At 51.2% G+C, this 24,048-nt stretch overlaps 2 protein-coding genes across 7 annotated transcripts in view; one reads left to right on the forward strand and one right to left on the reverse strand.

Annotated features, from left to right (window-relative positions):
- TBCE (tubulin folding cofactor E) overlaps window positions 1-13,501 on the forward strand; it is a 73,143-nt gene extending 59,642 nt beyond the window's left edge. The window contains exons 7-19 of one of the 4 annotated variants that reach the window (XM_080822456.1): window positions 1,989-2,091; window positions 3,247-3,323; window positions 4,417-4,512; window positions 5,059-5,123; window positions 5,223-5,287; window positions 6,715-6,867; window positions 7,427-7,580; window positions 8,955-9,023; window positions 9,560-9,619; window positions 11,846-11,937; window positions 12,116-12,204; window positions 12,723-12,789; window positions 13,417-13,501. In XM_080822456.1, the coding sequence (XP_080678582.1) occupies window positions 1,989-2,091; window positions 3,247-3,323; window positions 4,417-4,512; window positions 5,059-5,123; window positions 5,223-5,287; window positions 6,715-6,867; window positions 7,427-7,580; window positions 8,955-9,023; window positions 9,560-9,619; window positions 11,846-11,937; window positions 12,116-12,204; window positions 12,723-12,732 (1,033 nt within the window). In that variant the 3' untranslated portion in view covers window positions 12,733-12,789; window positions 13,417-13,501. Of the gene's footprint in view, window positions 1-1,988; window positions 2,092-3,246; window positions 3,324-4,416; window positions 4,513-5,058; window positions 5,124-5,222; window positions 5,288-6,714; window positions 6,868-7,426; window positions 7,581-8,954; window positions 9,024-9,559; window positions 9,620-10,222; window positions 10,374-11,845; window positions 11,938-12,115; window positions 12,414-12,722; window positions 12,790-13,416 lie in introns of those variants that run through there. The other 3 variants (XM_080822455.1, XM_080822457.1, XM_080822458.1) reach the window with 3 other exon arrangements.
- Window positions 11,104-24,048, reverse strand: part of B3GALNT2 (beta-1,3-N-acetylgalactosaminyltransferase 2) — a 58,555-nt gene continuing 45,610 nt past the window's right edge. Inside the window, exons 7-12 of one of the 3 annotated variants that reach the window (XM_080822459.1) lie at window positions 23,401-23,479; window positions 19,095-19,278; window positions 16,442-16,567; window positions 15,667-15,826; window positions 15,029-15,085; window positions 11,104-13,683 (exon numbers count right to left, since the gene is read on the reverse strand). In XM_080822459.1, the coding sequence (XP_080678585.1) occupies window positions 13,537-13,683; window positions 15,029-15,085; window positions 15,667-15,826; window positions 16,442-16,567; window positions 19,095-19,278; window positions 23,401-23,479 (753 nt within the window). In that variant the 3' untranslated portion in view covers window positions 11,104-13,536. Of the gene's footprint in view, window positions 13,684-15,028; window positions 15,086-15,666; window positions 15,922-16,441; window positions 16,568-19,094; window positions 19,279-23,400; window positions 23,480-24,048 lie in introns of all 3 variants that reach the window. The other 2 variants (XM_080822460.1, XR_013967904.1) reach the window with 2 other exon arrangements.

Raw genomic sequence — 24,048 nt, forward strand, 5'->3', positions numbered from 1 at the left:
GGGTGTCCATTTGTCACCTGTTATGAAAACCCCAACGTGTCCTCATTCCCTCATGGCATCTCTGTGGGAGAGAGGGAAACAGCTCAGTGGAATTTAAGCGTAATTTCTTCTTCTTCTTCTTTTTTTTAAAACTAGACCTTTTTTATTTTGTTTTGTTTTGAGTGCCCCTGAGTTGGGGGAGGGGTAGAGGGAGGGATAATCTTAAGCAGGCTCCATGCCCAGCGTGGAGTACAACTTGGGACTCGATCCCATGACCCTGAGATGATGATCCGAGCCAAAACTGAGTCAGACACTTTTTAAAAAATCAATTTATTTTTTAAATTTTAATTTTTAAATTGTTCCATTAGCCAACATATAGTACATCATCAGTTTTGTTTTTTTTTTTAAGATTTTATTTATTTATTTGACAGCACGAGTAGGCAGAGAGGCAGGCAGAGAGAGAAAGGAGGAAGCAGGCTCCCTGCCGAGCAGAGAGCCTGATGCGGGGCTCGATCCCAGGACTCTGGGATCATGACCTGAGCTGAAGGCAGAGGCTTTTAACCCACTGAGCCACCCAGGCGCCCCCATCATCAGTTTTTGATGTAGTGTGTGTGCAGTGTTTCATTAGTTGCAGAAATGTTCATCACAACACGTGACACTTAACTGGACCATCAGTTACTTATTACTTATTTATATTTAAGCTTTCCCCTCAACGAGGGACTCAGACTCACAACCTCAAGATAAGAAGAGTTTCATGCTCTATTGACTGAGCTAACTAGGCGCCCCTTTTCTGGGGGATTGGAGCGGGGAGTCTTTTGGTTGACGGAGGGTTGGCCTGTCGAGCTGGGACATCTTGGTGTCTCTTGTGAGGCTACCCATGAAGGATGGGCCTTCTGGGGGAGTCAGTATTTAACTGGGGAGTAGGAGAGGGGCTGTGAAGAGTGCTTATTTGTTCCGAAGCTTCCGGCACTCGATTGCTGTAGGAATGAGCAATTTTGTTGGAATGCTGTCTCCTTCAGTTCTGATAGGGGTTGTCCACCAAGCTGCGTGCTTCACTAATGGCACCGTCTTCTGGGCCTCTTCCAATGCGTGGTTAGTTTCAGTCTTAGAACCTGATTCCCCGAGGGCTCCGCCAGGTGGGAAGTATGAAGGTACTCGAGCCAGCCTGGTGTGGACAGGTGGCTGGTACCTGGCTCAGGCAGGTTCGGTGACAGCAGAGAGTCAGGCCTGAATCAGTGCTCCAGATAGGGCGGAGGGTGTCCTCTGACCCCTGGCATCTCCTCTTCTGGAAATAGGGGCTCATGGGTTTTCATGGTACCTTCTTTCACAATGACTCAGGATTGAGCACTATCTGAGATCAGGATCACAAGAGAGCCCCGAGAAGGCAGTGACTGACTTTATCCATCCTGATAGCAAGAGAGTGGTTTCGAGACCCTGGAGGAGCGGGACTGTAGCTCCGGGGCAGCCGATCAGTAGGGCAGTTGAGAGGGCGCTGGATTTTGTGGTGTCCAGAGTCTGCCTTGCGAAGCTGGACGCTGACCTTACGAACGCCTGAGGCTTACGCTCCAGCCAGCTGCCCCGACCCTCGGAGAACATCTGTGGATATCAGCTCCCAAAAAGTCGTGCATCACGAATACTAAAAATGAGGTAGCCTGGACTCCCTTGGCTTTTAATTAATTTCGCTTTAAGGTCGAAACAAACCAAATGTCTGCTATTAAATCCCAAGTTGTTGGGCGCCTGGGTGGCTCGGTTGAGCGACTGCCTTCAGCTCAAGTCATGATCCTGGAGTCCCAGGATTGGGTCCCCCATGGGGCTCCCAGCTCCAGGGGGAGTCTGCTTCTCCCTCTGACCTTCTCCCATCTCAAGCCCTCTCTCACTCCCTCTCTCTCAAATAAATAAATAAATAAATATCCTAAAAAAAAAAAAATCCCAAGTTGCTTTTAGGGACTTTCACTTGGGCCTCCTGGGGAGTGGGTGATCAACACATTGTGACTTCTTTTTCTACACAGTGAGAATAAACTCCGCTTTCCCTCGGGTTCACCAGCTCGAACCGGAACATTTCCTGCACTGAAGGTTTTAGTCCTTAACCGAACAGGAATAACATGGGCGGAGGTAATCCTGTTTTTCCAGTTTATTACCCAGAAATAAGAAATTTAAAATTCTTGGCTTAATAGGGAACGGAAGCACAACTGTGACTTGGTTTTAATCATCCTGTTATCCAAATAATAGGATTCTTTAAACTGCCTCACTGAAAGGAGTTACAGAATCATTGCAGTGTAGTAAAATTTTATATTTTGGGATTGGGATTTTCTCTCTCGGCTCCTTCTGGATTGTTCTGGTGTCTTTCTGGACTGTAGCACTCCATAGCGGGGTGGAGTTAACCTATGCCGAACTTGAAGAGCCCTCGACTTAGCTGTTGATGGAGCTTCTCCGCAAGTGCTCCGAGGCAGAGCTGCCAGGAGATTCTCGCATCCTTTTCTCGTTTAAAGTTTACCTTTGGAATCCACTGTTCATCATGTACAGCTGGGTTCAAAGTGGCCTAGCGGGTACTTTGCCCGGCAGCATTTGGAACTTCTATCTGGCACTGCTATTTTCCATCAGGGGTGACCTGTATATGTGCCCAGTATATTCCGTTTTCGCAGATACGTACCTTCCCCACGAAGTCCTTGTCTTTGAAATGCCACTGAGGCGCCTCCCGTAAAGACCAGTCCCCCTTACTGGTGCGCGTACGTCCTAGAGCTCCTTCCTCCAATATGGGATTAGAGTTAGCCTGAGAACAGGCAGGGCACATAGAAATTCAGGTGCTAGAGATGGTGGTGAAGTTCAAGCGCGAAAACGTAGAAATAGTTTGGGAAACGCTGTCTGATGAGTGTATTCTTTGCACACCCGGGTCGGCATTGGGAACTGAGCAGCGGTGTTTAACATCAAGTTCCTTCCTTCGCTGGAGCAAACTATGTCACGTGCTAAGAGTGCGCAGTGCATGTCTGCACATCCGCTTTGCAGTCCTCGTACAGTTCAAGACCTCCCTGGAGGATGCATTCACAGCTGCCAGAGCGCCAACTGTATACGCTCCCATGTCATCGAAACACTTTGTCGCCGGCCCACCAGTGCTCCTGGTCTGAGTTAGAGTCCGTGATGAAGTGTCCATGGGACATTTTGTTTCTAAAACAGTAAGGGAGTTGAGTTAAAATGGAGGTAATGGTAATTAACACACAGGAAGAAACATGTAAGAGAGGCTGCTTCAGCCTGAACTCCGTTTCTCTCCAGGTGCTCCGGTGCGCCGCTGGGTGGCCGGTCCTTGAGGAGCTGTACCTCAAGTCTAACGATCTCCTCATTTCAGAAAGGTAACAAAGGCTTACTTCTGTCCATGTTTTGCCGTGAAGTCTGAATAAGTGAACAGTCTCAATGATGCCTCACACTGGTTTTTCTTTTTAAAGGATTTGCTAGTGAGAATTAGAAACCTGCTTATTCTTTACAAAGTAGGGCGCCTGTGATCATTGGTCCTGATTGAGGAAAAGCCCATCAGAGTGAGAGCCTTGAGTTAAATATATTTGAAGACAAGAATTTTATTAGTTTCACAGAAATATATTTAATTTCTGTTTCTAAATGGAGGTTCTGTAGGAAATGCTTTATAAGGATCAAATAATGCATTTTAATTTTTTTTCAAATAATGCGTTTTAGGTAGCATTATCTGCATAAGGTTGATGTACCAGAGTATATGTAAAAGTTTGTTCTCCCTAAGTAAATTAAACCTGTTATCTTTCTCTTTTGTTAATTATCATTAAATTATTATTAAAACTAAACACGGGTAAATTTACAACACATTCTCATTGGACAGATTCAAGTTTAGTGAGATTTTAATGTACGGAACTATTTTCTATACAGACAACTGCAGGTGTTTTTATTTTTATTTGTTTTAAAATATTTTATTTGTTTATTAGGGAGGGAGGGAGAGCAAGTGAGTGGGGGAGGAACAGAGGGAGAGGCACACGCAGCCCCATTCGGGGCTCAATCTCATGACCCTGAGATTATGACCTGAGCCAAAACCAAGAGTCGGACACTCAACCGACTGAGCCACCCAGGTGACCTAGGTGTTTTCAAATTACACTTTTTATTTCGAGATAATTTGAGATTCCTATGCAGTTACCAGAAAGACTACCCAGAGATCCCCTGTACCCATGAGCCAGATCCACGCCCTCGGTAACATCTTGCAGAGCTGCGGTTCCATATCACAGGCAGGGCCCTGACATCGGTCCAGTCCAGACAGAGAACATTTCCATCACCATCAGGGCCCCGAGTTTCCCTTGTGTGGTGCTGTCCACCTGCCTCCCGCCTCTCCCTCTCCTTTACACTAAAGGCAGGTACTTTAAAGCTGTGTCTTCAAAAACAATTAAGAGATGAAATTCATGTTGAAACATTTTTATTTTCCATACACAGGCCGGCTGATGTCCTGCAGACAGTCAAGTTATTAGACCTTTCCTCTAATCAATTAATTGATGAAAATCAGCTGTTTCTAATAGCCTATCTGCCCAGGTAATTTGCTTCTTCAATGCTGCTTGCAGTAGTGCTTAGAAAATGGTTAGTAAATGGATCACATCCTGTCTTTGCTTTTTCAGTGGAAATGTAATGATGATGATGATGATGGCATTCACAAACTGAGGAATTCCCTTTGGGACTTTTTTTTTGCATTTATGCGGACCATGTTCCTGCAAACCGCATACACTTTAGTCTACATCTGCACTAGGTCACTGAAGAATGAATAATTTGGCCCTGGTGCTGATGTCCAAAGTCTTCATTCATTGTCCTTTGGGAAGTTAGACCATGTCTCTTTCCTCTCTGAGACCCATGAGCACGTAGCACAGCCGTGGGCACCAGGAACCGGTAGGCAACTCAGAGCACGTTCTAGAGCACATTCTAGAGTCCACTCCGTGTGCCCCATACTGCACTGTGTGGTTTCTCAGCGTTTCATGTGGCATGAAAACCTAGGGTGTGGGGGAAATATTACAGATGCAGGCTAGTTGATAGCCTGTAGCATTTTCTACTGTGCTTTATAATCAAATTTAACATTTTCAATTTCAGATTAGAACAGCTCATCCTTTCTGATATTGGACTTTCTTCTATACATTTTCCAGATGCTGGAACTGGTATGTGAGATCATTAGCTCCCCTCCCCTGCCCAGTACCTCCTACTTGAGCTCTTCCTTTCACTTCTCCTGTGTAACTTCGTTCTCCTTTTTTTTCTAGGGCACAAGACATCCATGTTTCCTTCCTTGCAGTACCTCGTGGTAAATGACAATCAGATCTCACAAGTAAGGGCTTCTGCAGGATGTTCGTACCTCATGAGCCCTCGTTTCCGCTCTCAGGAGAAGTTCGTCAGTTCCTTCCGTTACAAAATATTTACTTCATTTTAAAAATATGCTTTATAAAGTTAATTTTACCTGCAGTATAGTTAACACGCAGTGTTGTGTTAGCTTTAGGTGTACAGTATAGTGACCCCGCCCTTCCACACGTTACTCAGGCCTCATCAAGCTAAATGTACCCTTAGTCCCCTCCCTCTCTCTCCCCCATCTCCCATTCACCTCCCCTCTGGTGACCAGCAGTTTGGGCTCTATAGTTAAGAGTCTTTTTTTTTTTTTTTTGGTTTATCTCTCTCTTTTGTTTGTTTTGTTTCTTAAATTCCACATGAGTGGGATCAGACGGTATTTGTCTTTCTCTGACTGACTTACTATGCTTAGCATAATACCCTCCAGCTCCATCCATGTTGTTGCAAATGGCAAGATTTCATTCTTTTTTTTTTAATGGCTGAGTAATATTCCATTGTAGATACGTACATCTTCAGTCATCAGTCAGTGGACACTTGGGCTGCTTCTGTGGTTTGGCTGTTGTAAATATCGCTGCTGTAAACATAGGATTGCGTGTATCCCAAAGTTAGTGTTTTGTATTTTTGGGGTAGAGACCCAGTGGTGCGATTACTGGCTCATAGGGTAGTTCTGTTTTTAACTTTTTGAGGAACCTCCATATGATTTTCCACAGTGGCTGCACAGTTTGCATTCCCACCACCAGTGCGCAGGGGCGGTGGGGGGGAGGGTCCCTTTTTTCCACATCTTCGCCAACACCTGTTGTTTCTTTTGTTGTTGATTTTAGCCATTCTGACAGGTGTGAGGTGATCTCTCATTGTAGTTTTGACTTGCATTTCCCTGATTGTGAGTGATATTGAGCATCTTTTCATTTGTTGGCCATTTGGATGTCTTCTTTGGAGAAATGTCTGCGTATGTCTTCTGCCCATTTTTCATTGAATTATTTGTTCTTTGGGTGTTGCGATTGCTAAGTTCCTTTTACATTTTAGATACTCTTTATGGGATGTGTTATTTGCAAATATCTTGCCCTATTCTGTAGGTTGCCTTCTAGTTTTGTTGCTGGTTTCTTTGCTGTGCAGCTTTTCATTTTGACATAGTAAGAAATATTTTAAATTGAAAGAGAAATGCTTCCCCTCAGAAAATCCTAAAGTATTAAGAAAGAATTTAATTGAAGTCACAGTAAGCAGACTGTCGTTGTACGTGACATGGTTCTAGAGTAAAACTGTGTGGTCTTCCCAGTGGGTCCTCTGTGCATAAGGACAACCCTGCAGCTCGGGTAGGAACAGGGGGTTTTTGCTTTTCTCTTGCTAGTTCAGATACTCCAAGAAATGAGCCTGAAACATGTTTATTTTCACATATTCTCTTTTGCTGGGTTTCAGTGGTCGTTTATCAACGAGCTGGATAAGTTACCGAGTCTGCACGCTCTGTCCTGCAGCAGAAACCCCCTGACCGAAGGGAGCAAAGCAGCACATACCACACGCGGGCTCATCATCGCCAAAATCGGTCAGTTGAAGACCCTGAACAAATGCGAGGTGAGTGCTGGTTTCAGGATCTGATGCCTCTTAGAGCAGGAAACGCACGGTCAGAATCGTCCTGGGCCTGACGCATGATGGCTCTTCCCGGCTCCTCAGGAGGTGGCGAGGACGAGCCCAGTCCCGGAGAAGCCTGTCGCTCCGCGGCCTTGAGAAGGGGCAGGGCGCGTCGGGGGTTGCTCTTTTGTCTTGGGGGGATCACAGGAGGAAGAGCCGGAGAACGTGTCCTCCTCTTCTCAGCCACTGCTCTCAAGAAATTGCCCGGGCAGGGCCTTGCTGGCCCCGCGCTGCCCGCCTGGAACCGTGTGCCCGCCTGGAACCGTGTGCTCCGGGGTGGGGTGCGGTGGGGGGCTGGGCGTACCCGTGGGCTGGACGCCGGCGGTGGACACTCTCGTGAGGAAAATGTAGGACGACGTCCTCGCCTCCTTCCGCCGTCAGCTCCTGAATCCTGTCCCTGTTGGAAGGGACGGTAAGAAGAGACGCCCCGTGCGCTCTGTGTGATGACTGTGCCGCAGCGCGCAGGGCAGGGCCCAGAGCACAGACCCTGTTTGTCGCGCAGATCCCGCCGGAGGAGAGGCGCGGCGCCGAGCTCGATTACCGGAAGGCGTTCGGCCGCGAGTGGAAGGCGGCGGGCGGCCACCAGGACCCCGACAAGAACCGGCCCCACGCGGAGTTCCTCGCGGCGCATCCGCGGTACCAGTCGCTGTGCCTCAGTACGTGTGCGGGCCGCAGCCCGGCCGCGGGGCGTCGGAGGGGACCCTCGGTGGCCCTGCTGCTCTCCGGGGCGTGGTGGGCTCCCCCGAACGGGCCCTCGGCGCGATGCTGGGGCCGCGTGCGCAGGCCGGGAGCCAGACTCGAACCGGCCTCTTCAGGGCAGAGTCCGCAGCCTCGCTCCGCAGGGGGAGCCCGAGGCCTCCAGGAAGGGCGAGATCGGCATCGGGGCGCTGGGCGGGGGGAGCGGCCGGGCGGTGGAGGCCCCTCCTGTCGGCCCCGCGTTCACCCGGCTTCGCGCCGCGGGAGGGCGGGCGACCCCCCTGCGGGGGGCAGGAGCAGCGGCAGCCCCGGCCGGGCCTGCGGAGCGAGTTAAGGTCGAAGCCGGGCCCTGGTGTTGCCGGAGCTGCCCGGGCAGTGGCGTCGAGCGCGTCCGGACCCCTCCGCGCGGCTCGAGGCCCGCCCTGCCCGGCCCTGCCCGGCCCCGGGCTTCCTTACCTTCCCCGCTGGGTCCTCAGGCCCCGAAGCCCCCCCTCGGCGACTCCGTCCCTGCCGTCATCCCCGTTTTGACTTCGTCGCTACTCCAGACCTCACGTGTCCGGGACGTCCATCCTCAACCCGTTTCCCGGTGCCGCGCCCGCGGAACGCTCCGGGCTGGGCCGCTGGCCGTGAGGGCGCGAAGCCGCCTGGGGGGCGCTTTCGGATCCGGCCAGGAGCCGCCCCGTTTCCCGCGGCTTCGGGGACCCGAATCACCTGGGGGCGGGGCGGGGGAAGGGAGCTTCTGTCGCGCAGCCACGCGGGGCGGCCTGTGTGGCCGCTGAGAAGGCCCCGAGGGGTCAGCCCGGCCTCTCGCGCGCCCTGGAGAGAAACGCAGGCCCCGGTGGTCCCCGCAGGCCAGGCCTGCCCTCCCGCCGCCGCCTCCTGACGCCGCTTTTCCAGGCGGGGGGATGGGCCCGGGCACCCAGCCTGGCGCCATCTGGCTGACACCTGAAGGTGTCCCTTCCGTTGTGTCCCATCTGGTCCCGGGGGTCTCGCTCAGGACCCCGAACGCGAGGGAGCTGTTGGCGACGGCGGAGCTCTGCTCCGGGTCTCACGGCTCTGGAGGCACCGCCTGGTCTCGCCGGTCGGGAGGCGGGACGCGGTCTTGTCGTGGAGGCGCGGGGGGTGGGGGGGGGCTGCCTGGACGCGGTGGCTGGCCATGGCTGTCCCCCTGCAAGTAAACAAGTAAACTAGTAGCCCAGTGAAGGGGACGGGTCCCAGGTGAGCGGAGCAGCTGCTGCCGGAAGGAAAGGGCTACGGGGGTCCTTTCGACGCCTGGATTTTTCCTTCTAGGGGCCTTTGGTTTATGGTGACCCGTGTTTATGCTTCTTGCACAGAATACGGTGCGCCCGAAGACGGGGAACTCAAGACACAACAGCCGTTTTTGCTCGAAAACCAGCTACTAAGTAAGACCCACACGCTCGGAGACCGCTTACTTGTATGCGCGTCTTTAGGCGCCGACACAGATAGGGACGGTTGGTTTCTCTTAAGGAGGTAGCTGGAGTGAAAGAAAGGATGAATTCGCGAACATCTCTGAGTTGTATCACAAGTTTTGGCAGTTCCCATGCTTTCAGCTCAACTGTTAGAAACTGGGGCGGGGCGTGTGAGAAGTGCGCGGACTTGTGGTTTGTAAATGTGTGACTTTCTCACACGGGGCCACCGGCTACATGGTCAGGCCAGGAGTCGGAGGGGAGCAGGGGAGGCACTGGAATGTTGGTCCAGCACTTTCTGTTGTTGCTAATTCCGTGAATAACTGTTGTTAATTGTTAATTCTGTGAAGAACTAGTGGAAGGAATTTTCAGCTTCGGTAAGAGCTGTTCCCGTATTAGGATCTGAGCCCGGTGGTCCTACAGTTGGATCCTGGGGCAGGTGCGGTTCACGTGTGTGCAGTTTGAGCCCTTATTACACTAGCTCTCAGTCTTTTTCCTTTTTTTCTTTCAAGCACTGAAGATAAAATATCCTAATCAAGTTGATCAGGAAGTCGTGGAGAAACGACTGCCAGGTAAGAAAAACAGGACTTTTGTCTCCTTACACTTAGGAATCACTGGCGTAGGCATGAGTCAGCTGGTAGAAAGTATCTAGAAGTGTGGACTTTTGGAGCTCACAGGTTTTCACTAACCTTTTATGATCTTAAATACAATGCGTCCTTCCCCCCAAGCACTCAAGTCTCCTGTACCCATATCAGCTTGTGTAGAAAGTCTTGTTACACAATGACCTATTTAGCCAAAGGCACGAGTGCTGGAGCGGCATGGCCTTTCCCGAGCCCACCGCTGTTTAGTGCCCAAATTGTGGCGCTGGTCCAGAGAGACTGTCACTGGGCCTGAGGTCTTACCGTCCCTTCGTAAAACAGGAAACCTGTCTTGGTGAGCTGAAGTGTGAATTACTTGGACATTTGTGACTTCACATACACTCTGCTCCTTGCCAGTCAGGAATCCCCGCAGAAAGTTCTCAGATGTGGTCTTTTAATGGACGCACTGAAATGGTATTCTTTGGAAAAACGACTCCAGAACTGTCTAAACATCACTGTTACTGGAATGGAGTTAGTTTCATCCCGAAGATACTGTTATGTCAACCAACGAGAGTGATCTAATGTACTTAAACTTAGAATTACAGTGTCTCGAGTGTGCTGTGCCTTGTCAGATGGAAGCCCGCCTCACGGTGAGAGAGGGGCCTGGACGGCTTAAGTGTGGAGCGGCGAGGCTCTGGGGACATGAAACGTGTAGCGCCCTAAGTGACTCTCATAAAATACTTCGCTTGTGAGTGGAGTAAATTCACATTTTAAAATGTCTGCCTTGTAGCACTTGTAATGGCAAATTTCCGCACACCTGACTGCTCAGCAGTGGGGAGGGGGAAGGGCCGAGTAAGCGCCCGCAGCTCCGTGCCCCGCGGGGTCAGGCAGCAGGAGCGAGAGCGCGGGGGTCTGGAGTCGACTATGCAGTATGGCTGCCACGAGTCGCCATTTAAGTTGAAATTCATTAAACTGAAGTAAACGAATTCAATCCCGAGCCGTCCTGGCCCCGGCTGCACGGACGGCTGCACGAGGGAGCAGCGCGTGGGGTCAGGACGTCACGAAACCCGCCTGGAAGCGTCCACCCCCATTAAACTTCCGCACGGGGCCGAGGAAGCCATAAACCATCTCCGCGTTTTCTGAATGTTAAGACAATTGTGTGTCATGTTGACATTAGAAATGGTAATAGTATTTAGAGCAATACGGGCAAATTGCCGTCTTTTTCTGTAGACCCAGTGCGAGTGGGCAGATTTCTTACTAGGATCGTTGTGCGACCAAAGTTTTTGTTTCTGACGTGACTTAGGAACGGGTCCTTCCCCGTTGCTCTTAACCCATCACTAACCACCCTGCGAACGGCGGAAGCCGGTCCGCCGACATCTGTAAGGACAAGATTATCTACACATATTCACACACAAAAGAACAAGTTATGTGAAGTATGTCAGTTTATATTCAACACATCAACAAGGCCAGTTTTTATTCTAAAATAAAGGTAACATTTATTATCACAAGTTGCATAAAAACACAGCTTTACAAAAATCATTTTTGATAGAAAAATATTTGAATACATGTGATATTTGTAGGAACACCCTACTATTGCTGTACCTCCAGCTAAAGCTTCAAAGAAACTCTATTTCTCATCATCAAAATATCCAATATTTACCACAACCCGTCTTTGGAAAGAAGTTCATAGCGTTTTCTGAACAAAACCAAGGCATCTGCTCGCGAGGCAGGTCCCCCGCGTGTGGCGAGCGCAGTCCCACATCGCGAGCCTCGCAGACCGGTCCCTGCCTCATTCCACAGAGGAGGAAACCGAGGCAGAGCCATGGAGAGGCGCCCTCCGGCCGCCTGGCCCCCGCGCCAGCGCTCTCGCCGCCATCTGTAAGCGAGTCATCAGAGGTTTAGAAAGGGAACGATTTTACTCAGATTTACTCCTCTGTGCAGAGAACGGGATTTCTGGTTTATTCAGATGGAGGAAATGTTCACCACCACTGAAATGGACTCCCACTGCCAAAGGGCACTTAGGTCAAACCCTGGCTCAGTTCCCCACGTGGCGGGTCCGCGGTGCGGAACCGGCTCTCGGGCTGCGTGGGGCAGGCGAGACTTTCCCTAATGATGTCTACGGGGAAACGGACACCGTGAATCGTTGCGACTGTGGTCTTGTCACACGAGCTAGACCGACACGTGTCATTTGAGAGAACTGAGGGTGTCTTTCTTTGACAGACTCCATGACCATTCAGAAGGTGAAGGGACTGCTGGCCCGTCTTCTCAAAGTTCCTGTGTCAGGACTGCTGCTCTCCTATGAAAGCCCCAAAGTAAGTAGCCCCCAGAACAGAGCCCGCCCGAGTCCCCCTAGTGTGACACGCTGTGAATCTAGGGCTCCATGTGACACGTATTGTTTCTAAATGGGAAACATATGCCTCTGTTCGGGAGGGGGCGCATGCATGAAGATGGCTCCGTCTTTATCGTCCCAACCCTTTGTTCTGTTGGTAGATGCCGGGCAGAGAGATCGAGCTCGAAAATGACCAGCAGTCGTTACAGTTTTATTCTGTGGAAAGTGGAGATTGTCTATTGGTGCGATGGTAATAATGAACTAAGAAAGTTTGGGGACTACACTGTTTATCATGACTGGGTGTGGGGGTCGCCGGAAATAAAGGATTTATTGGAACAATTCTGTCAGAAAAAGAGGTTTTACAACTTGCCCTAAGCGTAGAAAAGGTGGTATTTTCACTGGGAAGAGACCATTTCTAGGCTTGTATGTAACAGCAGTAATAAAGGCTTTGCACCTACTAATGATTTTCTGATTTTATTTCATATTTCGTGACTATACATTTCAATATGTGGAGATTTAAATATTAAATAGGACCTAGCGAGCCCAATGAAATCTGAACACAGTTAATGTCGGCCACAGGACCAGTTCCAATGGAACTCTATGGATACTACGAGCTTAAAAGATTAGCAAAATGATTTGGATGGTCACTTTGCGAACTGTCACTTCAACTTAGGCATTTTCTATGTGTAACGTGTGCTGTGATCTCTTCCCTCCATTACCCTGTTTTTAGAGTACTTACAAAAATTCATTACATGCTTTTCCCTACAGTTGTACCTAAGCTGGGCATATATCCTACAGAAGATTTCCATCTCTGATCGGAATTCACTTACGTTAGGTAAACATTACGCAATGACGGGAGGACAGAAAAATTCATTCTTTTAAAGTGTCTGCTACTTAGCAGTATCCTTCCCTATGTCACTAAAACCCAGAGAGGTATTTGATTTACAGCCACAGAATTTTAGCTTTTTTTTAAATAGTACGAGACCATGACCTTCAGGCTTTGTTAAACAGCAAAAGAAAACTGAAATTAGCTCACTTAATAAGTGAACTTTAAAACCAAGGTCCGGAACTGAGAATTACATGGGTTCCTTTTCCAGTCGCCCACTTCACTCAGACATTTCCATTCCCAAACTTTGGTATAAGTGACCACACAGCATTCTGTGAGTTGTTTTTGGCCCTTCATGATCCTAATTATGCCTCACAGAGCTATTCTGTAATGCAGGCTGGAATTCACATTCTCGGTTACTAGATTTCTGAACGAGGCCAATTTTAACCAAAAGTGATAGGTAATGAATTAGAAACTAGAAAGGATACCTCAGGTTTTAGAAACATGTTTTATAAAACAATTTGGTGTTTTTCAAATGCTCTTCCAATATGGAAATAAAATTTTTATGTACAGTATCAGTTGATTTTTAAAAAGGGAATTTTGTGCAAACATTTAGAAATATCACATTGGTTTCAGGTAAAAAGTGCCAACCTAGAACCATCTGGAAAGACCACAGCGCCTGCTGCCTAACTGCGGGCTCTGCTCCGACTGACCCCAGCTGCTCCCAGGCGCACCGTCGTCCTCCGGCACCGCAAGTTAAAACCCTCCCGCTGCTGCTTCGCACTGACAAGGGTCCCCGCACAGTTCCTTCAGCTGCCACAGCCGCGCCAGCTCCTGGGGCGAGTACTGCGGGGAGGACAGCATTCCCGTCTCACACGTCTTCTCACACAGCCACAGGCCATCCTGGCGAGAAACCAAACCAAAGTGAGCTCGGAGCGCCGTGGGAATGAGCTTGTAGGCTCCAGGGCCGGGGGGGGAGAGGATTCCAGGCGCATGCGCGCGTGTACGTGTGTGTGTGTGTGTGTGTGTGTGTGTGTGTGTGTAAGTAATTTAGAAAACAACCCATGTCTCAAGCTTGACCCTGTGTGTGTGTGTGTGTGTGTGTGTGTAAGTAATTAATTTAGAAAACAACCCATGTCTCAAGCTTGACCCTGGGTGGGAGGGAAGGGGGTCTGCCCTTAGCTGGGGTCCCGTTCGCCAGCAGCGCAGTCGGAGACGGTCGCGGCCTTCGGTGCGAGGCACAAACAACATGAGTCCTCTTTGTAGAGTGCATTGTAAATACTTCCTTTCCAAGGACACGAGGTCACACACACAAGTCTCCGAACACATCAGGGAACAGGCTCCCTGCGCCACGGTCTGCAGACACCCCTGCCCACACAGACCCACCAACCCCAGCTCCCACAACGATCAGACGCAGAAAAGGATGTTCAGCGTTGGGCAAGTCAAAGCCGGGACTTCGAGAGGACGCGGGGCGGTCACGGCTGGCCCAGGAGGGAGGGTTCATCCCCGTGCAGCCCTGACGCGAGCGGGGCCTGCTCTGGGCCCAGGCGCCGCACAGGGTTCCTGCCCCACCCGTCCCTGCGTGTGCCTCTCCCCCCTGCACCTTCTGTGGCCAAAGCGGGAGCTGCAAGAATCGGAAATTCACCAGAAAGCCTCGAGCTGAAGCCCAGCTTCGTGCCTGCCTCTTCCCAGGGCCCCTGTTCCCATCTCCGGCCTCCGGAGAGCCCTTCCTTCCTTCCTTCCTTCCCCTGGCCCGGCGGTCAGTGGACTTCCAGGAGCACCTGCCGGTACTGACATCCGGGGTTTCACGTGCATCAGAAGAGCCGCAGGGTCCCCGGTCCGTGACGCTGCTGGGAACCTGAGCCAGCCGATTCCGTAAGGTCTTTTTTTTCCTGAAGTGATGTCCGTGCCCAGCATGGGCTCAAACTCATGACCTTCAGATCAAGAGCTGCAGGATCCACTGACAGAGCCAGCCAGGCCCCCCCGACTCCTTGTATTTTAAAGCTACAAAGACTTTCTAACGAAACACAGAAAACCCAACTCTTCTCTGTGGGTGGGAAAACTTCCATCCGAAACATTTCTTTTGCACTCCGAAGTGCGCGAGCACGGGTGCGAGCCTGCGAACCGAGGCAGGAGCGCCGCCTGCCGCCGGGCCTCCCGCTCGCCGCTTCTGCCCCACCTGTGCCCCGGGCGCCTCAGCCCCGCCCAATCCCCGGAGCCCCGGGCCGGCCCCGCCGGGCTCGCTTACCTGGTGGCGCGTGGGTCCTATGGCCGCCATCCAGATGCCCATGCTCACGTCTTCGCCCTGCGCGCGCCCGTGAGTGGAAAGGCAGAGGCTGAGACGCGTCAGCTCTAAACGCGATGCCACGCGTTCCCCTACGTCACCTTTCCCCTTCGTCTTGTCGCGATTCTACCGGGAAACGCCAAGTCCACCGCTCGTACACAGTGAAACGTAGCGGCCGTGCACACCCGGCGGCCGACGTGACCGCACACGGGACGGCGAGGGGCCGCTCGGCCGCCCTCCGAGGCCCTGTGCCGGCAGCACGAGCGCCGCGGCGGCTCCGGGGGCCAGGCGGGCTGGTGAGTGACACGGTCACCGGGATCCACAAAAGGGAAGCCCGCGCTTTACAGCCTTCCTCCTCGTGCCTGCCAAGCTTTCGGCTCCTCCAGGCACTACCCTCGTAAGAAGAGCCCGAAAACCCGTTACGTAGGCTCAAAAAAGATTTTAGGAGCAGAACTTAGAGCCAGGGTTTGGAGGCCACGGCTGCGTCCTGACCGCGGAGGGGGACTCCTCCCAGGTGCGCTGCTCTGCGCTCGGAGGCGGAACACCGGGCCGGACGGACTCGGCGCGGAGAGTGCACGGTCGGGGCGGAAATCCGGCCTCACCTGATAGGTCTTCAGCCTCCCCGCGTTGCCCGCGAGCCAGTGCACGATGTCCCTGGAGATGACGTACCCCGAGCCGCAGGCAAAGGCCGGGTAGGCGGGACTGGGGTACTCCAGCTCCTGCCACTTGCCGGTCCGGTCCACTGCCCAGTTCAGTCTGAAACTGAGAGCCACAAAGAGGTGGCTTCTTTGTGTCGGTGGGACAGCTGTCCTACGCTACGCGCCGGGACCCCTTTACGATCACTACAAAGGACTAAGCTGTAAAAGCAAGGAAAGAATAAACTTTTTTTTTCTTTTTGTCTAAGGAAAGGCATTATTTACCCAGCGGGTGTGTTACGTGAAAGACCGGCGCCTCACGTTCTCTAAGTTACACCTGTGGAGTGTCTGAAAGTACCAGAGCGGCGCGTGGACATTCGCTAAAGACCCCGAATCCGGGCTGGATTCCTGAAGAAACAGCCAAGTTTCAGAAACGAGTCACAACTCTCTTCTAACCTGTCCCCTACAGCTCCTCCTCACACGAGACCTGTTATTTCTGGGCCACGACAACGAAGGCCACACGGCCTTCCCCTCCTCCTTCACCTTAGCCCGAGGCTTTCCAGTGTGCAGATGCCCCTCTGGCCGCAGACTGCCGACGCCCAGGGCCGCAGGGGCCCGGGGCAGGAGGCTTCCGGTCTCAGCCACTTTTTACTTGTGAAAAACAGCTTGTGTGTTTGTCACTCTAAATTAATTCCTTTTGATCAGGGCCATGAAGCCGAAGAGCGAACAAGGTTTAACTTACTTTCCCCACCAAAAATTAGGCCCGTCCAGATTCTTGTGGGCGATCCTATTAAATACAGCCTCCAAGTCTATGTAACAGTCGTCGTCTGTCTTCAGCAGTAAGTCAAAGCTGGTGGTTTCCACGGTCCTGTGGGCAGAAGGGAAAACGGGAGTCAGCGCGTCCGTACCAGGACTGGAAGCGCCGCCGCCGTGGTGACATCACCACTGGTTCACGGAGGACCGTCCCCGGGCCACTGCACTCGGTCTCTGTTTCTCCGAGGCTGAGAACGTGCTCGGAACGCTGCCGCCAGCCACTGCGTCCTCACTCGATACTCCCCGAGTGTAACACAGAGAAGCACCAAGCGGATCTGAAAGGTGCGGCCGAAAACACAATAAACTACAGCCCTGGCTTAAGCGGAACCTACGTGCAAACACACGGTTCTGTGACCTTGTTCCCATCAGGCTGGCAAACATGCCAACCCCGGCACTTGGGTTCTTCCCCGGGGGCCCGGGGTGCAGGGACAGGTGTCCTCGCAGGCTCGCCCACGGAACCCTGCTGCACGAGATGCCCTTTTGTGCCACGAGTTCCACTCCACTGAGAGCTGATGGTTTTTAAAACACTGAGCTGTAAAATGGAAGCAGACTTCCCCGAAGAAATGATTCCCCGCAATTAAACTCATAAACGACCTTTAGGAAGGCGCGGGAGGGTGACTTCATTTACGCAGACATGTGAGGGCGGGCAGAGACAAAACTGACTTCCTTTCACACTGCCAATCCCTGTCCATCTTGGATTAAAACAAAACAAAACAAACCCAGAGTCTTGCTAGGGAACCAAATGGCAGAAATCTGAATAAAAGAAATCTGGAGAAAGTGTTTTTCGGTCGAAGAGTGGTGAATTTCACAACAGGTCCACACTGAGGTGCGCGACCCTGTGCTTCCGAAGTTTACTTCTAATTAACAGCACAGGAGCACATATTTGCTCATCAGGAGGAACTCTGTGATAAAGGACACTGCGGTCACCCAGGAGTCACCCGAAGAAAGAATGCCTAGCGCCGCTTTCATTACAGCACGGACGGTGGACAGGTGGCACAGGCGGGGAGGGGGAGGAGTGGGTCCCAAGCCCAGGTGCATTAGCCTGTCACCAGTGATTCCGGTGGCAGTGATGACTGAGATCTCAGAGGTGTGCAAGGAGCACAGGAGAGAAGACTTACGCCGAAGGTAACAGATAAACTACACTGAACTTCCCCAACCAGGAATCAGCTCCCCAGAGAAAGTCCTAGAACCCCACAATCCGGGTTTCCCACTTCCTGGACCTCCACTCCCACCCTTCACTGAACTCCTTCCATTCCTGCCTTGGCCCCCTTACAACAAGGACCCCTCTCGGGGGCCTTGAGCTAAAGAAGGTTCTTTTTCTCGGTTCAGTTGTCCAAACACAACCCTGGTATTCTAGACACACCCCGATTTCCAGCTCTTTCTTCTATCTGCCCTCTAGCCACAGGGTGTCTCCAAAATTATATGAACTTGCCCTAGCTATGAAACACGACCTTCCGTAAATGAATCCGGACTACATCCATCCACTCGGCCCAGGGCAACAGGCAAGAGAGCGCGACAGACTTGGGGGCTCACTGAGAAATGAGCTTCCTGATCCAGTTTTAAAAGACACAGATGGGGAAACCTCTAGATTTAGGCTAAACAGAGACAGCTCGGGTTCGTTCTAGGGTGGACAGTGTCACAGGGCTCAACAGCAAGTAAGCGGCCCCCAGAGTGACTAATCTTGTTAACTGTATAAATAGGTAAATAATAGCAGTGGTTATTGTTGCTGCCATCAGTCGTATAAAGGCAGGAACGACAACCCAGGTGGAAGAAATGCTGAAGGGGGAGTTGTGGGAGAATCCCCGGGCTTTGCATTTCATCTTACAGAAAAGGTCTGGAATTAGGACAGGTGGTTCTGGAATGCGTGGTGGAGAGGATGGAAACAGAATGTGCATGTTCTGAAGAGAATTCAGACCAGTAACCTGGGTTCAAGGGAGCTGTACGTGGGCCACGTAGGTCGGCAGGTGTGATCACCACTGAACACGGGACATTTTCAAACTCAGTGATTTTCACCTGGTATTGGCTTGAGGCAACCAAGACAATGACTCGCAGGACTCATTTTGACTCAGAGAGAATGGAACAAAGCGAAATGAGAGCGACTTTTGCCCTGATTTTGATAAAGATCATTCACATCACGGATCTGCTCATCTGAATGACAAAGCAGCAGAACTTGAAAAGGTCAATACTCACAAAGAACCAGGACACAAGACATCACATCCCAGGTGCTGAGGGGTTCTGGGGTTGGTTTAAAAAAAAAATGCGGGGGGGGGGTGTGCCTGGGTGGCTTAGTGGGTTAAAGCCTCTGCCTTTGGTTCAGGTCATGATCCCAGGATCCTGGGATCGAGCCCCGCATCAGGCTCTCTGCTGGGCGGGGAGCCTGCTTCCTCCTCTCTCTCTCTCTGCCTGCCTCTCTGCCTACTCGTGATCTCTATCTGTCAAATAAATAAATAAAATCTTAAAAAAAAAAATCTTAATTCCATCTTCATTTAAAAAAAAATGCAGGGGTCTAATGTTGATCAATTGTTCCTACATCCAAAAACCAGTAAGACAATTTCTACCTACCCCACATTTTTACCACCTACCATCTGTAGAAGTTCAGCAATTTCGCAGGGACGTTTCGGTAAGTGTCCACGACATCCACAAAAACAATGTCATCATAGACGCTGCTTTCCTCCCTCAATAGGGCGTCTTCCCTGTGGAGGTTACTTATGTGGTCAAGAAGTCTTCGAGGGCGAGAATGGAGGTTTTGTAAGAGTGCGTCACCTTCTACAAAGGAAAATTCGAGAGATGGAGAAAAATGCTGTTGCGAACGTGAGACCCAGCACGTGGAACGTTGGGTACGTTCACACCCTGTCCCCGGGGGACCCAACAGAAAGCAGCGGGAGGCCCCTGAGCTGGGCTCCAGGCCCTCCTGCACCCGCGCGGATCCACAGCCACTCACTCCCCTGCGGACGGGCCCGCGGCGGCCCATCAGGCCTGGGAGGCAGCGGGTCCCTCCCCGACCACCCCAGCCCCGGACTCATATCTCGCGTGCTCACAGGGACGTCCCCTGCAGCGCTGTTTGTAAGGGAGGAAATGGAACCAACCTAAATGTCCCCTGACAGGAGAGGGACCAGCCTGGGGGACAGTCACGTAACGGAATACCGCAGGCAGAAGATGGGACGTGATCCTGCGTGTTCAGGGGAATGGCACTGACAAATGATGCCAGGGAGGGGACCGTCATCGCTAGGTGATATGTACGATGTGATGCCGTAGCCCTCGACGATAAAACGCTCCCATCAGAGCCGCTAGGAAAGATACACGCCTATGTAGCAGGGAGAAGGGGGAAGGGAAGGGAAGCGCGCACGTGACTCTCGGGACAGCGACGCCTCTCCGAGGGGAGGGAGGGACGCGGCCGGACAGCTAGCAGGGAGGGGGACGTGACTGTGACGGTTTTTTCTTAAAAAAAGGAAGCCAATATGACAAAACATAAGCATTTGTTAATTCTGAGTAAGAAGGACACGGCTGCTTCCCACAGCGCGCTCCGGTCTTGGTGTCTCTGTGCTATTTCACAACAAAAACGTGCCGAAAGACATCCGTTCACTGGCTCACACGTTAACGAATCACTTGTCACGGCGGTGCGGGGACTGGCCTCAGACCCTGCGGACGTAAGGCGGCCACTTTCACTAGGGCAGGATTTTCTCAAATGTCTCAGTCCAGCCAGAGAGAACGTCCAGTAAGTACCGCGAGCGGCGCAGGGCGAGGACACAACAGCGCGGCTCAGCCCCCGCCTCCGGGAGCGCAGGGCAGAGCTGGGCTGCGGCGGCCGAAGAAGGCCGAGACCCGACTTCTGCCTCTGCCGCCCGGGGAGCCGCGGGGCAAAGCGGCAGGTGCCCGGGCCCGTGTTCTCACGAGCGGGCGGAGGGCGGGGGCTGCTTCGGGGCGCTCGGGGACCGCCTGCGGACACGCGCACCCAGCAGCTCGGGGGCGGAGGCCACGACTCTGTCTTCCGCACGTGTCTTCCCCGAACTGTGAGGCCGCGGGAGCACAGACAACCACGGTTTGGGAAACGCGGGCCTGCGGGACCCCGCGCTCTGGCAGCGCCTTCTACGGCACGTTCTCTCACACTCTACCGTAAGAGCCCTTGAGAGATAAGGAGACGTAGATGCAATTGAACACATGAAGGAACGTCCCAGTGCTGGAAAACCGGCAACACGGGAGAACGGCTGCAGCGAGAGCAGAGCCGGAGCTGAGCACAGGCCTCTCGGATGGACGAACCGCACTGCGGGTGTCGGGAAACCAGGCACACGAAGCAGCAGGCCTGCGTGTGTTTTAAACCGATGACCTGTCCGGCTGCGACCGAAAAGAACCGCAGAGCTGCCGGCCTCCGAGTGTGCTAGATCACGTGCGTCCAGCAAGCCTGCTAAGATACAGACCTCTGCGCTCCAGTCTTTAAGATTTTAACTCTGTAGCTTGATGTAGCTTGAGGCAGGGCCCGGACAGAGATGCCAATGACAGAAAAATTGTGACAAGTTTTCGTCCAGGTACAGGAGCGGCCCCTTCTAGAACAGCTTAGTGACAGAAGTCTCAAGGGCCCCTTAAACTAGTTTTTAAAACCTCCCGGTGGTATATTCGGGCATGAGCTGGTCAGAGAAGGGAAGGTGCTGGATACTCCAATCAGTCAGTGTGTTACCCCGGCCCCGGCCCCCCGGCTTCGCTGCCTTAGGAAGCTGCCTGAGCTCCGGACCGGAGTTGTCCCCAGGGCTGGGGTACTCATTAGCTGCTTGGGGAGCTAAGTGGACACCTTCCTTGGCAGAGTGGTCTCTCGGTTTCATGAAAAGTCTCTGGACTGGAGTTAAGGATCTCTAAATTTTAAATCTATTTTTAATGGCAAGTTTATGGGCAAAACCCATGTACCTGTTCTAGCCTACTCTTGGGGATGATGTAAGAATACAACAACTTCTGTGGGGAAACACTATAAATTAAGATGCTTTTGAAAAAATTTTATAAAGCCACAGTCCATGTGCATCCCCAAAGAACAGGCAGTGGCTCAAACGGGGTGTGCGCCCTCCTCAACACTGTGCTGCCAAGGGCGCCCGGAGAGTCTCCTTTCACCATCTGCTCGGCTTTCCCCGGCCACGGGGAGGCTTCAGGGAAGCTGGGTCCTAATTCTTTTATCAGAATCCGTGCTCTGTGGAGCTCTGAGATGTCAAGACAGAAATTCCACTGGGCACCTTTGTTCCCTGGCTGATGTTCAGGACAGGTGGCCAACAGGAACTGTATCCGTGGTAGTTTTTCTTTCTTAAACACGACGGACACGGAATTCTCAGGAATTCATAGACACATATTTAAATAAGCATCATTCAAGAAGACAAACACAGCCACCCCCATCCTAACAAAATCCCGCTCGGGTTCTAGGCTAATGTTCCTGACCCCAAGTTTTAAAGGAATCTTTCTAACAAACCCATCCTTGAAATGTGAGAGATTAGGAGAAGCATTTAACAAACCGTACTCTGAAAGAGAGTCTATGTTTAAATATTCACATGATGAGGCGAAAGTGCACACATGGAGCAGGACGGGAAGCTGAGTCCGCTGGGCCACCTCCAACAGAGGGACCGACGCAGGCGTCGGAACGCACAGCGCTTGTTGGGACAGGCAGAGAAAGGTTCTTCCCTTCTTCCCTTCCCTTCTGACAGTAGCACAAAACCCACTACAGCTCTATGGCCTCTGTAGCCGTTCTGCAGAAGTCCCCACCTGGCTACAGGATAAACCAGACACAGCCACACTAGGGCCAACAAAGTCCAAGGTTACAGGTTTTTCAACGTCATCCTTACGGTGAAAGACTGGGTACTTTCCCTCTAAGAGCGGGAACAAGACAAGGATGTCCGCTCTACCACTTCTACTCAACACTGTATTAGACATTCTAGCCATGATGTTTAGACAAGGAAAAGCAGTGAAAGGCATCTCGATTTGGGAGGGGGGAAGGTACAACTATCTCCATTAGCAGATGACATGATCTTGTAGGTGGAAAATCCTAAGGCACCTAACTAGTAACTTAATAAACGAATTCAGCAAAATTGCAGCATACAAGATTGATATATAAGAATCAATTTTATTTCTATACATTAGCAATGAGAATCTAGAAATGTAAAAAACAATTCCACTTATAATAGTGCCAAAAAGAATATGTAAGAATAAACTTAGCAAAAGAAATATAAGACTTGTACTCCGAAAACCATAAAACATTACTAAAAGAATTTAGTTTAAGACATAAGTAAATGGAAGGATATGCATGTTCACGGATCAGGGACTTAATGTTAGAATGGCAACACTCCCTACATGCCACCCCTTTCAAATTCCAGCTGGCTGGCTTGCAGAAATTGACAAGCTGATCCTAAAATTCGTAGGGAAATGCAGGACCCAGAATAGCCAAAACAATCTTGAAAGAGAACAAAGTTGGAGGATTCACACTGCCTGATGTCAAATCCTGCTACAAAGCCACATATGCAAGACAGAGCAGTACGGGTAGAAGGACAGACACAGAGTGCACAACAGAACAGAAGTGGGAGCCCAGAAGTAAATCCTTACATTTAAGGTCAGAAAGTACAGCGTGGAAGTTAATGGCTGGTAGGTGCTGCGGGAGGGGAGAATGAGGCACGCCCGCTAATGGGCACAGGGTTTCTTTCTGGAGTGACGGAAATGGTTTGGAATTAGCGGTGATGCTTGCAGAACTCTCACACCGCAAACCAGTGACTTAACCACTTTTAAAGGGTAAAGTGTTTGTGAATTATGTATCAATAAAGCTTTATTTTTAATTACAAAAAAAAATCCCCTTTTCTATCAAAGTACGGAGTAAGATTAGGTACATGAGACTCAGCACACTCCTCACCTTCCAAGCCGCAGACTTACCCTGAATGGTGTAAATAAAACCGCCGGCAACTCCCTCCACGCCTTCCATGAACTCATGGGGCAAGGCGCCCTCCCCAGCCTGAAAACAAGGGAAATGCTCGATGCCGCATTACTACAAATACACCTCTTCTATTTTAAACTCATGTGGCAAAATTTATAATGTGACTCCACAGCAGATAAATCCATTTAAGCCCTACACGATCAGGTTGACATCAGTGCTCTATGTTTGTTATCTGATTGTTATCTTGATTACAGTATTCAAGATCAGGTGCACAGGGCAGTCCACAGGGCTCCGAACTCCAGCTGACATCGAGTCACAGTCTTGAACTTGCTACCATAATAGTACAAAACCCAATTTTATTTTACATCCCAAACCTGCCACTTAAAAAAAAAAAAAAAATGGCCACCTTTGATTTCTTTGAGACTGAAAACTGCCATGAATTCAAATACATCTAGGCAGAATTTTTTCAAGTTTGTTCTACCGGCAGCGAAAGCCCCTTGAATGAACTGTGCAGACGGAGCCCTGCTGCTCACTGATGCTCTCACAGCTGCCCAGGCCGGCCACAGGCCTCGCAGCCTTCGAGGACTGGAGGAGATTTTATGATTAGAGATTTACGAGTTCCCCAGTGTGGTGTTTCCCCTCTGCGT

This window comes from Martes martes, assembly GCF_963455335.1.
Source record: "Martes martes genome assembly, chromosome: 14".
NCBI lineage: Eukaryota > Metazoa > Chordata > Mammalia > Carnivora > Mustelidae > Martes > Martes martes.